Below are 15,635 nucleotides of genomic sequence, written 5' to 3'. Positions count from 1 at the left end.
TTTTGTGGCTTGATGAGGGAACTCAGTTGTGTTTTAAACTTTCTCATACATTTAGTCACCAAATATATATCCCAGGGTATTTTGAGGAAGGGTAAGAGGAAGGAAGGAGGGGGGGGGAGAAAAAGCAGGTGTATTTTATTATCACAAGTTTTTATAACCTGAAAGATCCTTTTTTGAGGGTTAAGAAGGGAGAGAAACAATGTTGTGATTTATATTTTCTCACAATTTTTAACACAAGATCCTATTAAAGGGGATGTGAGGAGGGACTTCGGGGGTGGGAGAATATTCTTTACATATATACCAATCTATATACATGTAAGTTCAGCATATGCCTTATACCAGTCAGAAGGTGACCTATCTCAAAATAATCGTTCATGCATGAAACTCTCACCTTCGCCAGTTTTTATCCTCATTTCATAGCCATCTGTATACATATTCACACATGATGGATTTGTAAACAGATACAAACATTTTGTTTTCCCTGACCCATGCCGGTTGTCAATATGGCGACGGCTTGTGCCACGATTTATACTTAAGTCAGCACATCAGAGCTATATATTGATGTTACAATAATGCATTGCAGACAATTAACACGCTGTATGGAAATGTCATAGATCAAATAATCAGGACTGTAAATTGATAAAACTGTCATTAATTAATGTATAAAGCTAGTTATGTAAAATTGCAATGATTTTTTTTTACCAAGATGTGACAATATTAATCACAAAATGTCTAAAATTATAATAACATGGTCATGTAAGTCAAGGTCAAATAATTGATAATTAAATCATCATTAATTATCCACTGAAGATGTTTAAACTTCCATGAATTTTCGACAAAGGTGTGGCAGTTATCATTGTATTATTTATAAATATACAAACACACAAACTATCTTTATTTACATGCAAATTCAAACCACGCTTTATTCTCCTAGGTCAGATACTGCCATACATTGTATACATGTGGTGTATATATTTTTTTGATAAGTTGCTAATTTGAGACGGTTTGACGCTTATAACTGGACTGTGACCATTACTGTCATCGGACGCGACAGCCCTGGCTCCTCTTGGTTTTGTCCGGTTGTGTTTTACATTGGCTTGAAATAATTCGTGTAGACAGCGGAGGTAGTCGCTTGTCTTTTATGTCCCATAAAATGTTTCGAAAATTGACGTGTTATTGTTACGAGACTAAAAATTGGACAGTTCGTTGAGCAATGAAATGGAATTTTACATGTTTGTATGAAATTGGTATTCATTACTGCTGTAGATTCTGTATTGTAGCTATCATGCCACACAATAACTATTATTAATGATTATTAAAGTTAATTACCTATACCTACAACGATGCTAATTAAATACCTGTTCAAAAATGTGCTTAGAATTTCTTTTGCTAAATATATTAATTAATTTCAATAAAAAAGGCTACATTGTAAAAACTCTTAAAAATACACATAAATGTCGTACAAAATTATATATGAAGCACAGGTTTCTTATTGAAATCAGCTGTATTAGCATTTAAATATTGTATCCATATAATTTAGCTGTAAATTTGTGGTAACCTGCACTCTTTGAATTAAATTGTGCTAAGCATGTACTTGTCACTTAATATGGAACAGTTCATTTTAAAATTTAAGGGGTCTCATGGAACAATTTATTTTAAAATTTAAGGGGTCTTATGGAACAGTTCATTTTTGAAATTTACGGGGGTGTATGTTACAGTTTATTTTTGAAATTTAAGGGGGCGTATGGAACAGTTTATTTTAAAATTTAAGGGGTCTTATGGAACAATTTATTTTAAAATTTAAGGGGTCTTGTGGAACAGTTCATTTTTGAAATTTAAGGGGGCGTATGGAACAGTTTATTTTAAAATTTAAGGGGTGAAAGAACATGATATCATCCAACAAACTTCATTACACAATCTTCAATCTGCACTTGAATTTGATTTTGAAGTATCAGTTTTACAGATCAAGATTTTTATCATCAGAAAAAGTCTAGTGTGTCAACTTTCAGTTTCTTATTACATGAAATTATTTGAGATTTGACTTGTTGTATTAATTGCGATCATGTGACTTAAATGACAGCTTTTGATTGGTGAATGTTTCCATATTTTTTTTTATTACTTTTTTTTTTTTTTGGATAAGCTTGATGATACAGATATGTATATTTAATCATATAAAAACATCCTGGTTGAATATGTAACTAAGAAAGATGGGATACCTTTGAGATAAACAACTAATTTGTGACTGTCTAGTATATAATACAAGATCTACTAGGCATCTGGATAAATATCCCATGACAGGTATCAATCTTGAAAGGAAGACAGCATCACCTTTGTTTTGCCCTGTTACATTTATGATGGAAATATCAGAAAAGAAATACTATAAAAAATTGTTAGATCAAATATCAAGTACAGTTGACGTAATTAAAAGCAGAAAAAAAATCTGTAATTAATTCAGATGCAGGTGATCAAAGTGTATTCTGGCAGTTCGCTTTAAGGACACAACTATATAATTATAAAAAAAAATTATTTTGATTTAACAAAAATGATATAATTCTCAATCAATATTTATATATTCATGGCAAATTCTAATTTTATTGTAACTAATTTGGAGCCTTGAATAAAAATAATTGATTATAAATTTGCAAAAAATGTTCAGTCAAGCAAAAATAATTTTTAATGTGTTTCTGTTGATGTAGCATAATTTAAGCAAATTGTTGAAGAAAAATAATATGTAATTAAAGACAATAGAATTTGTATTAATTACATAATGTCATGTATAACTAATATGTTAAATATTAATTACTTTGCAGGAAAAGAACATGATGTCCTAATTAATACTCTATTGCAATTATATCAATCACATATTATATAAATTAATAATGATAATTAATTTTAGCATTGTATTAAAACATATAAATCTTTTGATTTAATTATATTTAATATATTTATGTAAGAAATATTCAAGTTTAATATTGATATTATTAATTTTTAAAATATTTTCTAGTTTTTTTTTTTCAAGTTTTAAAAAATTCAATGGTAAAAATAAAAAAAATTGTTAAAAATAATGTTCTGTATTTTTCATATTACAGAGTTGTCTGCCCTTGCAGGTTGATATTTTTTGCTACATCATGTTTCTGAGCATAATATTATATTTTTTTCGTTACCTTTGCTCACAAACTATGACGTCACAATTAATACCTACTTGCAAGGACAGATAACTCTATAATGTGCAGAAACAGAATATTTAAATAATATTGATAAAATCGGAGAGCATGCACGATTATTTATGTTGATTATGCCTTTCACAGATGATGCCTGGGATGGGATCGGGTGGCGGTGCGGGACTTGGCACAAATGTAAGCAAAAATCCTTTATCTATCTCACTAACAATGCTTCTCTCCATAATAAAAAATAACTCACAAAAAAACTCTTTTTCTAAATTAATTCCTCTCTTAACCTGACTCTTTACTTTGCTTAATATAGAATTGTCTGCTCCTTAGGTTACACCGATGAAACGGGTACCCATTCTATATTTTCACATTACAGAGTTGTCTCCCCTTGCGGGTTGGTATTGGTTCTGACATAATGTGTCTGCAAACGTAATGTCATCCTTTTCAGAGAAAATGCCGCAAGTTTGGATCACAAAATAATAACATCACTATGGACGACTACCTGAAAGGGAGGTAACTCTGTAATTTTCAAAAAAGGAAAAATCGTTGATGAGTCACTTAAATGTTGCTTTTTAACACAGCGCTATAGCATAGCGCTTGGGTTTATGCCGTCTGGTTTGACCCGATTTGTAAGACGAATATACCGTAGTAGGACTTGCCCCACAACGACATCTAGCGGTAATTTTGCGAACCATTTCATTCATAAACTTCCATTCATAAATTTCCGTTCATTCCTTTCAAACCAATCAAAATGCTGTCTTCCAATTACTGCTTTACTAATCATTTTATTGATTGCGTTAAATAAGTAAATAAAAATCAATAAAACAACAATAAGTGTTTGCTGTATTTTATTGAATGCAGATTAGCATCGTAATGTGAAAAATGCGTATTTAATATATTTCAACGGAAACCTTATACTAGCTAGACCGTATTACAGTCATATCGTTACCTGAAATATAGTTCAGTGTTCTGCACATGCAACATTATTATTGTGCACGGAGAAGAATTACGGAAAAATCAAATTACATAATAAATTAAATGGTAAAAGTGTTAATCGGGTAGCCTAATGCGTATAATAAATTCGTACATGTTAATAACTAATTTGCCATCGCGTATTAATTTTAATCAGTCTTCGCTGCCATCCCGAACTCATCGGGTGTTATCACGAGAATCTATGTTTATTCCCCGAGGAGTTCCGGATGTCTTCGCTGCAAGATTCTTCCACCTTCGACCCGGACGAAATAACATCACTTTTATTTGCATCATCGACTGCTAAAAATGTAAGTAATGTATTAGAAAACATTTTGTGTACCATATTTTACATGCCTGGATATTGTATTTCATTAATAATACTTTTGCGAGATCCATTTTATCGCACATTTTCAACATCCAAAGTTATTGACAGTTGACTGAGGTACCGTTGACTGATGCTGTTTATCAACATTCAGCTAGATCTATCACAGTATCTAACGTCATGTAACCCAGATTGGCACACGTTTTTCTTATTTTTAAGCATCTATTTGTCAGATTGCAATATAATTCCAATTTTTGTACCAATCTCACAAATAGAGCCTATCATCTGTCTGTTGGTCTATGTTTGGAATTCTTCCTGCACGTGTTTCCATAAATAGCATCCTTGGATACAGGTCTGGAGCGCACCTGTTATCAACCAGGTGCGGGTACCCAGATTGGCACACCCAGGTAAAAACAGTGAGCATTGAAAAATATCGCGATATTTCAAATATAATTCGACTTTTATTGAAACTACAATACAAATATAAACAATTAATGCCATTGAACAATTTTCTCCATGTGTATTTTTAGAAAGATTGACGTCAAAATCAATGTTGTCAATAGGCAGGTAAAATTTCATCATTATGGTTATCACTTGCCTTTCTTACATGATTTTAACGACAATATTCATGCATATTTTGTCTTTTTAAGCTTTATGTGTGTGGTACTGTTAAATTAACATATAAATGGCATAAGGGAAGTAACTCTTGGATTTATAAGTGCTATTCGAGCGCACCTTTGTTTCATTTCGCGTGCGCACATTATCGCAGATGAAAATTTCCATTCTAGAAAATCGACATTTATGGAGGATAAAACAGCTTTGAACTATGAAACTACCAAATAACTGACAACTAAATTGATTAAATTTGTATTCTTGACATAGTTTATACCATTTCCCCACTTTTTAAAGCAGACTTTTGAGCGAAAAGAGGAAACTAGAGTCATCGCACGGGGCAATATTTACTTAACACTTGATTTCAGGTATTTTCTCAAGTTTATCTCTGTACTAAATTCCTCCTAGCTATGGTCATATGGAAATATCACCATTAAAATATTTCATGATGATCAGGGAATAAGTATAGCAACAGCTAAAAGAAAATTTCCAAAGTGAATTAAAACGGAAGCATTATTATCAAAAAGTGTGCCATTTTGGGTAGCGTGCCAATTTGGGTAACATGACGTTAACGTTATGTAAGTTAATGACGATAATTTTTTGACATTTGCCCAGTTCTGATAGGATTCGACTGAAAGACGATTGATAAGTGCAGGTGCTCGCTTTGACGACATTTGTCATCTAAATTAACGCCGATTTGTCGACATTAACAGGTTGGGGACCATCCCGTATATGCAGGATAGTCCTGCATTTGAGTAATAGTCCTGTATTTGAGGGATAAATTTGTTACTCAAATGCAGGATTATGTGAAATGAAAATGGATAAAGTTGTTTTAAAAATTTGTATCAAAAAAGGGCGTCATCATTTTCAGATACCCATATAACTAATTGAAAACTTTATGTATTTGTTTATGAACTATTGAATTCTATTATCTCACTTTGTAATAAAGTGACAATTTAGGTGCTCTCCATAGACTACAGTGTATAGCCATCAGGGAAATTTAGTGCAAATGTCATGGTTGATTGACTTTTACCTGTGTTCTATTTTTAGCCCCATAGTAAGCAATAGAGGTGATTTTGTTTGTGACTTTTACAAACATTTAGATGATGAAATTTGTTTCCATTTGAGTAATAATGTGGAAAGTTGTATTAGTGATGATGCCATATAAAAATCATGATGCCCTTTTTTGATGACAATGTTTAAATCAACTTTATCACTTTTCATTTCATAGAATCCTGCATTTGCGTAACAAAATTATCCCTCAAATACAGGACTATTACTCAAATGCAGGACTATCCTGCATATACGGGATTGTCCCCAACCTGATTAACTCTCGACTAATCAACGTGCCTACAATGTACGCATACTACTTAACTTGGACCCAACCAGTAGTCGTTACGGAACAGTAGTCGTGATTGTGTACATATGCTGTTGTGAATCCAGATTTCCGAATGGCTGGAACTACTGGCAAATGCTTCATGATAGTGTTGTTTTTTTTATGTGGAAATAATGTGTTTCATCAGAAACATATATCTAGTTTCATGAGATGCTTAGTAGACTGGCCACCAGTCTCTAGAATATTAAACAAACAAAAAATTGGCTTGATTATTTTTGTCTCTACTACATGCCTGATCCTAAGTTTTAAACTAGGGGGAGATAATCTAGTAAAGAACTCTGCTGAGAAAGTCTTATCAGCAACTTAGGGTCTGTTGGCCAGTCTAGATGCTTAGCTAAGAATTAAATTTTGCCCAAATCATGACTACTGTATGTTCGTTCATGACTACAGCATCCCAGTAGCCTATTCTATCTTTAGCTAGAATTTAAATAGTTTGCCAGTTAACCCCATCTTGTTTCCAGGGAGCAATTATTGAACATGGGGGGGTGGGGGGGGGCATATTTACCAATGGGGAAGATTAATGTTCACTTCGGCTTTTAACCACCTCACTGGAAACAAAAGGGCAACTCCACTCCTGGGATACGATTGGTCCTCTAATGGTTAGGCTGTGACATGTACCTAACAGGTCATGTACCTTTAAGTTAGAAACCAACATGGTGGTTATGTTGCATAACAAATATTGACCTCCATTCCTCAATTGTAATTTATTCAAAGTCTCCCATCTTCTTGATCAAAACAATACATTATGATATAATATTCCATAATTTTATGAATAGATTGTCTTTTTCTAATTTTTCCTGTAGTTTTAGATTATAATTTTAGAAAAATTTAAGAGCTATGGATATATATGAATGCTCCTTTTTAAAAGACTGGAGCAGTTCATTTTGAAAAAAACAGGGGGGAAATATTTTATCATTTATTATTGAACATTTTTTCTGCATTACGCAGGCTTATGTATATAAGCCAGGTTTAAATTGAACTAATAAATTTGACACCTCGATCTTCATCCAGACTAAAATACAACATGTATACTTGATATTTTTCTTGATAGGTATATTTTTGGTAGCTGTTTAAACAATTGCATGTCAACAGCTCAATAGTTTATTCATCTGCAGAACTTATATGTTATACATATAAATTCGTGTAGCTGCCGATAAGGGTATACAGTGTAGGGGCCTCATTATGAGGGAGTACTGATTAGGGCCGGACAGTCACGTGATTGTCCAGTAGGGTCTGATTGGTCAGTCCCTACTAAGTAGGGGCTCTTTGTTAGCGTCATTCCTTGCCAGACTCTGAAACATTGAGAAGGGTCCTGTCGGCTGAACGCAATATTTTATGTTTACTTCGTAAATTCCTACATATACACAACACAGATTGATGCTGAAGTGTTTTGATGGACTAAATAAGAGACTTTGAACTTTCGGTGATGAGGAAATTATCGATTTCTAAGTTGTGAGTAACCAAGTATCGGATTACTGAACTCTGCATCATGGCAAGTCGCCGATCACGTAATAGACAGAACGTGCCCTGGGATACGTCTAATCCTTCTAATTGGACCCTACGTCAGTTAAAGGACGAATTAAGTAAGATTGGGATCATTGTTCCTCAAACGGGGATGACTAGAAGTGCACTGAAATCCCTATACATGGAGAATGTTGGACATCCTCGCACTCCTATCAGGCTTAACGTTACTACCAGGGCTACTAACGCTACAAACAGCGGAACAGAAAATCCAGGCAATACTTGCAGTAGATCGGTTCGACACGAGGAACCTACAAACGGTGAAGAAAATAACGTAAATATTGAAACAAACGAGACAATCAATGAGTCGCAACAAGATAATTACCAGGAACTACTTCTAAACGCGGCAGCCATTGGTGAACAACATGCGGTCAACAGACCTACTTCGCCATCGCGCATGAATACTAGGATAGTTCCGGAAGCTTCCGGCGTAAACAACATGGCGGCGCCCAATGTTATTTCGGGCATGCTAGCGTCGATGCAGACTATGCAACAGACTATGATGAGTTTACAACAGACAGTTATGAGCCTTATCAACAATCGCGAAGACACAACCAACAACGCTAAAGAGTACACACTAGCTACGGCTTATGAATCCATGAGGCAACAGCAACCAGCTACTGAAGGTGTGTATAACGTTAATGTTAATTCAGCCCTAACTTCAGAAGGCATTCTTTCCGACAGTATTCCTCACGTAGACATCGTGTCCAAAACAAATAGAAAGAAGATATTAGATGGGAGTTACGTGAATTTGGCATCGTTATTAATACCTAAGTATGACACCGAGAGGACAGAAGAACGCCAGAAAGGAATTCATATTAACCTGAACGACCACGAGGATCCACGTCTGTCCAAATCTCTTACAATCTCCGAGTTCATAACTGCGTTTGGCAAATATAAGCGGGTTATGTGCGAGAAATTTCCAGAAAGGAGAGGAGAACTTGACACGTATGAGGCCTGCATTATAGACATTTCTAACGTATATGGGCCCAGATTCTACGACTATCACTGCCAGTTTACTATGAAGGCTGCAGCGGCATTGAAAGACAGAAACCAAAAAGTCCGCTGGGATTGTAAGGATTACGGACTTCTTAGCATGATAGTGGGAAACGCCAAGGTGAACACTTGTCAATTATGTGGATTAACGTCCCATACCACACCATTCTGCCCCCAACAGAAGGATAAAAAGAATAGTCAGAACTATAACAAGTTCAACAACAATCAAGATCATGGGAAGATGTCAAAGGCAGATCGTGAATCTCGTGACACCGACAGATTAGGGCGTCCTAAAATTAAAATCAACGGTATGGAGATATGCAATAACTTCAACGATGGCATTTGCAGATATGGAGCAAACTGTGCCTTCACACATATGTGCACAAAGTGTAAGGCCACAAACCATGGGGCTAAGGCTTGCAGAAAACAAAGTAAACAGGCAGAGGAGAACACCCAATGACTTGTTGACTTCAACGCCACAACACCAATTAATGTTTGGGCCTTACGACAAGAACTTCGCAATCACCCCGATAGAGATTTTGTACAGTATTTATGTGATGGATTAACATTCGGTTTTGACACAAAAGTTTCCAACATAGAACTTGTTACTAAGAAGTGTAAAAATTTACAATCTGCTTTAAAAGACAAATCTACAGTTGCAAAGCTTATAGATAGTGAGGTCAACAAAGGCTTTCTAAAAGGCCCATTTGACAAATTGCCATTCTCTTCGTACAGAGTAAGCCCCATAGGGGTATCATATGGTAAATATTCAGGTAAACCGCGCCTTATAGTGGATTTGTCCTCGCCCCACGATGACTCAGATCACCCTAGTGTTAATGACTTAATCGACAAAGAGGACTGCTCATTATCTTATGTACGTATCGAAGACGCAATTAGTATTATACAGAACTTAGGCAGAGAGACAACTATGTGCAAAACTGACATTTCCGATGCATTTAAATTAATACCCATACATCCGTCTCAATGGCACTTATATGGTATTTGTTGGGAGAATAAACACTACTTCTACACCAGGTTAGCTTTTGGATGTAGGTCCAGTCCTAAGATTTTTGACACTCTGTCTAGAGCAGTGTGCTGGATTGCTACGAACAATTATGGTATAGAACACATCTTACATCTGTTGGACGATTTTATTACATTCGAGAAGCCTGGATTATGTGGTGAGAAGAATATGAGATTACTGTATCATATCTTTAATACTTTGAACATTCCTATGGCTAGACATAAAACATGTGGACCATTGACAGCCCTTGAATATTTAGGAATTATTTTGGACTCACACAACATGCAGGCAAGACTGCCCGAGGATAAACTACAGCGGGACACAGAAATGCTGAAATCTTTTCTGTTCCGTAAACAATGCACCAAGCGGGAGATGTTACAACTATTAGGTCATCTGAACTTTGCAAGTAAAGTAGTAATACCAGGGAAAAGCTTTGTATCTCATATTATTAAATTGTCTACAACAGTACGTGCGCTACATCATCACATTAAAATATCTAATGAATTTCGCGAGGATGTGGCAATGTGGTTGACCTTTCTCAGCAATTGGAACGGAGCAGCCATATTCTGTAGTCAACTCATCACGACAACTGAAGACATCAAATTATACACTGATGCTTCAGGATCTATTGGTTTTGGGGGATATATGAAAGGCGAATGGTTCGCACAAGCGTGGCCTGTTACTATTCAGGAACATATTCCGAGCGACAAAGACTTATCCATAGCATTCAAAGAGCTCTACCCTATTGTTGTTGCCGCAATGATTTGGGGTCAAAGATGGAGAGGTCTACGTATAATGTTCATGTGTGATAATACGGCCACAGTAGCCATTTTACAAAAAGGTCGATCTAAAACATCCAACATTATGCCTCTTATGCGTCGTTTGACTATGTGTGCAGCTATTAACGAATTCGTTGTTATGTCCCAACATGTTCCTGGCAGAAAGAACCTAATCGCTGATTCTTTATCTCGTTTGCAGATGAGACAATTCAGACAGTTAGCTCCAGAGGCGGACCCATTTCCACGCCAGGTACCTCCCCCATCAGAGGTTCTGTGGCTCTCGACCCAGTCATCAACGAACTTTGGGCAGCAGCGATAGCACCGAGTACAAGCCAAGTGTATACAACAGGATTTAACTTATTCCTGCAATTTTTATTGATGTCAGGAACGATAGCCACCGTAGTGTTCCCGGACATTCAAGTGTCGGAGGATATGTTGATTCTATTCGTTGCACACTGTTACCACAAACAATTATCATATGCAACGATTAAGCTGTATCTGTGTGGCATCAGATTTATGTGCCTTAAAAACAATATCTTCTATCCGAACAATGCTAACCTCAATAGGTTACATGCTCTATTGGGAGGAGTCAAACGCGCTCGTGTTAAGTTGAGGAATCTACGACATCCCATCACCTTTAATATCCTCAAAGACATATGTGTGTATTTACGTACAAACAATCATGTTCAATCATTCGAAGAACTGATGTTGGAGACTGCATGTACCATGGCCTTTTTCGGCTTCCTTAGGTGTGGAGAATTCACGGTGAACAAAGAATTTGATCACAATACTAATTTGTGTGTGAAAGATCTTATCATATCGGACGATTGTGTGAGGTTACATCTCAGAAGATCAAAAACTGATCCTTTCAGGGAAGGTGTCACTATTAAACTTTTTAGGACCGATAAGTTTATTTGCCCTTACAATATATGTAGTCTATACGTGGGTAGAAGATTACTCCAGTCACCTTCGCCTGATGATCCCTTGTTTATCATGAGCAATCAGCAAGCCCTATCTAGAGCTTTCTTTATCGAGAGAATCAAACATGTATTGGAGTGTTCCGGCCATAAATCTGACAATTATAATGGGCACTCCTTCCGTATTGGAGCTGCTACATCTGCGGCCGCAGCGCACGTGGAAGACCATCTCATAAAAGTTCTCGGGAGATGGTCCTCAGATGCTTACTGCAGGTATATAAGGACTCCTCAGTGTCTTATTAGTGAAGCTCAGAAAGCACTAACCCTGAGCCAGTAGGACAAATTAATATAATAACTTAAATATAGGATTTAGACTACAGAATTAAGGATCTTGGTACAAATTTATGGGGCACTCAGCTATATTATTTCATAATCTATCCGAGTTTTGGCATTATTTTCTTTCGAAATTATATTTCATTATAGTATGTAATTTCTCAGGAAATATACCCCCTAAATTTGTTAGAAGCTGTCTTTGTATTGCTAACCATAATCAATTAATTATCTGTACTACTGGAGCAATGTAACCTAACGTTACAGCCAGTCAGATCACTAAACTATATATCTGGAGCAATGTAACCCACGTTACAGCCAGACACTATTATGATCTACAGTTACTCATAGACTTACCATACATTTGATCTGGAGCAATGTGACATGCGTTACAGCCAGTCAATATTATGTATCATTCTGGAACAATGTAACCATACGTTACAGCCAGTATGACAATGTAGGTCCACCAAATTTTCTGTGCTAGATGCTATTCTTATATTGGAAGGATAATTCTACTGGGTTTAAGATACAATTATCATTATTCTAAGCTTAAATATATCACAAGAGGTGATCTAACCAATACAGAATAGCATCATTTATAATTATAAGATATAGCTGAGATTGCCCCATGTGCCAAATTGTTGTAGTTGTTATGTTAATAAGAAGTATGTGTTTTGTATATATATAATAGATGCGTGCCATTTTATGTTGATTATGTTGAATGTTTTTTTTTTTATTATTGAATGTTATTAAATGTTGTACATAACTTGAATCTCTGTTATTTGTTCAATTTAAATTGAGGCTTATGTATATAAGCCAGGTTTAAATTGAACTAATAAATTTGACACCTCGATCTTCATCCAGACTAAAATACAACATGTATATTTCTTGATAGGTATATTTTTGGTAGCTGTTTAAACAATTGCATGTCAACAGCTCAATAGTTTATTCATCTGCAGAACTTATATGTTATACATATAAATTCGTGTAGCTGCCGATAAGGGTATACAGTGTAGGGGCCTCATTATGAGGGAGTACTGATTAGGGCCGGACAGTCACGTGATTGTCCAGTAGGGTCTGATTGGTCAGTCCCTACTAAGTAGGGGCTCTTTGTTAGCGTCATTCCTTGCCAGACTCTGAAACATTGAGAAGGGTCCTGTCGGCTGAACGCAATACCACCACCACCCCAGCCACCATTACCTGAAATGATTCATGGTAAATGTGAAATATTCATATAGTTTTAAATTTCGTTACCTTTTTATGTCTATTACATGCATTAGTACACAGGAACGATCAATTAGGACAATCTCAGCTAGCCTTATTTCATTTCATTTTGAATATGTTTTCATGACCAAGGCCTTAGCCTTATTTTCTTTCGAAATTATATTTCATTATAGTATGTAATTTCTCAGGAAATATACCCCCTAAATTTGTTAGAAGCTGTCTTTGTATTGCTAACCATAATCAATTAATTATCTGTACTACTGGAGCAATGTAACCTAACGTTACAGCCAGTCAGATCACTAAACTATATATCTGGAGCAATGTAACCCACGTTACAGCCAGACACTATTATGATCTACAGTTACTCATAGACTTACCATACATTTGATCTGGAGCAATGTGACATGCGTTACAGCCAGTCAATATTATGTATCATTCTGGAACAATGTAACCATACGTTACAGCCAGTATGACAATGTAGGTCCACCAAATTTTCTGTGCTAGATGCTATTCTTATATTGGAAGGATAATTCTACTGGGTTTAAGATACAATTATCATTATTCTAAGCTTAAATATATCACAAGAGGTGATCTAACCAATACAGAATAGCATCATTTATAATTATAAGATATAGCTGAGATTGCCCCATGTGCCAAATTGTTGTAGTTGTTATGTTAATAAGAAGTATGTGTTTTGTATATATATAATAGATGCGTGCCATTTTATGTTGATTATGTTGAATGTTTTTTTTTTTATTATTGAATGTTATTAAATGTTGTACATAACTTGAATCTCTGTTATTTGTTCAATTTAAAATGGTGGTTATGGTGTAAAGTATGTAACTTTTGTTACTGAAGAAAAATACTCCATCGTCTGTTGCTGTTTTTGATAGAGAAAAAATACCATTTGTCAGCAGTGGAGCATCTTTGATATTTTCAAATATTCTTAGTTTATATATTTAACTAATTGACCCTCATAACAGACACATGATTGTTGAAAAAATAATGTTATTCTTTTGTTAATTTTGTCATATTTTCTGCATTGAACATGACTGTTAACATAGGAGACGACATATACAGTCAAACCTGTCTATAAAGACCACTCAAGGTACAAAGGGAGAATGGTTTTTATAGCCAAGTGGTCTTTATACACAAGTCAAACTGTGTTGATATTGATCAATCGGGAATCTTATTATGCAGGTGGTCTTTATACAGAGGTGGTCACTATGACAGACTTCACTGTAGACATATATCCCTACTGCAGGGCTAGTATTTGGTTCAATACGGTACATGTACCTCCAGATTGTGGTAATTGATCTAAAATTGGCTATATACGTATACATGCTAGTATCTGTCCTATGAACTATTGTGTAAATCCCATTTCCTGACAAATCGAACATATATTTGAAAAAACCAACATAGAAAACCTACGTCTCCATGGCAACGATAAGACATCATTTTTCTCACTCGAGGATCTTAAAAATAGATATAAAACTTGAGATTTGGCGTGAAAATGCTTGAGTATAATGGAGTTTGCCCATACTGCCTTTGAAGAAGTAGGTTTAAGCTTCATATCTGTCTTTTCTTAATTATCCACTCATTTTACCTCAGAAAAGTTTTCGTAAGATTTACGATGGACATAAAGAAGCTATATTGGTGTCACAGGAAATTTCATGGTTGTACGACCCACAGTGACAGATTGAGATGGAAAAGTTTCTCACACATGAAACAGAGAAAAAAAAATTACTTATTCATATATTTCTGGGCTTCTTATCTTAAGACGTGTACCACTGCGGGGCTATAAATGTACAAAGAGAAGTCCTTCAAAACTTCAACTGCTCCTACTGCCAGCAAATTAAAAATGATATACAACTGTTAAATAATTGCCTTTGCCTAGCTCTGGTATATAAACTTCATTTTATCTTTTTAGTTTTTTTGGGATTTTTTTTCTATAACATATTAGTTTTTTTTTACAAATTTATTTTTTTTTCTATATATTTTTTTAAAGTATTTCATAGGAAAGAAACAATACCATCATGATAATAGAAATAAAAAATATACTCAAAAAAAATATGAAACTTGAATGTAGTATACCTGTATGCCCTAAATTAAGTGTAATTTGCACTATATATACATATTAACTTAATCGATATGGTGAAATTTAAGTACTAAATGAATATTCTAGATAGGTAATGGCCTACATGATTTCACCTATTATTAGGCAGTGTTCTGTCTGTGTAAAGGTATCTAAGGATTAATAGTTTCATTATAGTTACTGGTTTATCACCAACATGACTCTGTCTATTATCTGACTTTGTCTTACCAACTGACGTCAAAATGAAATAATTGCATTACAATGTATTAGCTAAATT

At 35.0% G+C, this 15,635-nt stretch overlaps 2 protein-coding genes across 2 annotated transcripts in view; both read left to right on the top strand.

The window, feature by feature from the left end:
• LOC138334576 (ecdysone receptor-like) overlaps positions 1 to 3,461 on the top strand; it is a 344,788-nt gene extending 341,327 nt beyond the window's left edge. The window contains exon 5 of the mRNA XM_069283227.1: positions 3,309 to 3,461. Within this exon, the coding sequence (XP_069139328.1) occupies positions 3,309 to 3,461 (153 nt within the window). The remainder of the gene's footprint in view (positions 1 to 3,308) is intronic.
• Positions 3,462 to 10,295: 6,834 nt separating this feature from the next.
• On the top strand, positions 10,296 to 14,049 carry LOC138334575 (uncharacterized). Its single transcript, XM_069283226.1, has 2 exons — positions 10,296 to 10,419; positions 10,971 to 14,049. Exons 1-2 carry the CDS (start codon positions 10,296 to 10,298, stop codon positions 12,044 to 12,046), a joined length of 1,200 nt encoding a protein of 399 aa, XP_069139327.1. The 3' UTR covers positions 12,047 to 14,049.
• Positions 14,050 to 15,635: the final 1,586 nt, after the last annotated feature.

The sequence above is a fragment of the Argopecten irradians genome, chromosome 11 (genome assembly GCF_041381155.1).
Source record: "Argopecten irradians isolate NY chromosome 11, Ai_NY, whole genome shotgun sequence".
In the NCBI taxonomy this organism is placed as follows: Eukaryota; Metazoa; Mollusca; class Bivalvia; order Pectinida; family Pectinidae; genus Argopecten; species Argopecten irradians.
This window is presented reverse-complemented; position numbering and strand designations above follow the sequence as displayed.

Coding starts and splice junctions, on each gene's coding strand:
- LOC138334575 (XM_069283226.1), top strand. CDS start 10,296: ATGCAGGCAAGACTGCCCGAGGATAAACTACAGCGGGACACAGAAATG. Junction 10,420..10,970: donor AGGTCATCTGAACTTTGCAA/GTAAAGTAGTAA, acceptor AACCTAATCGCT/GATTCTTTATCTCGTTTGCA.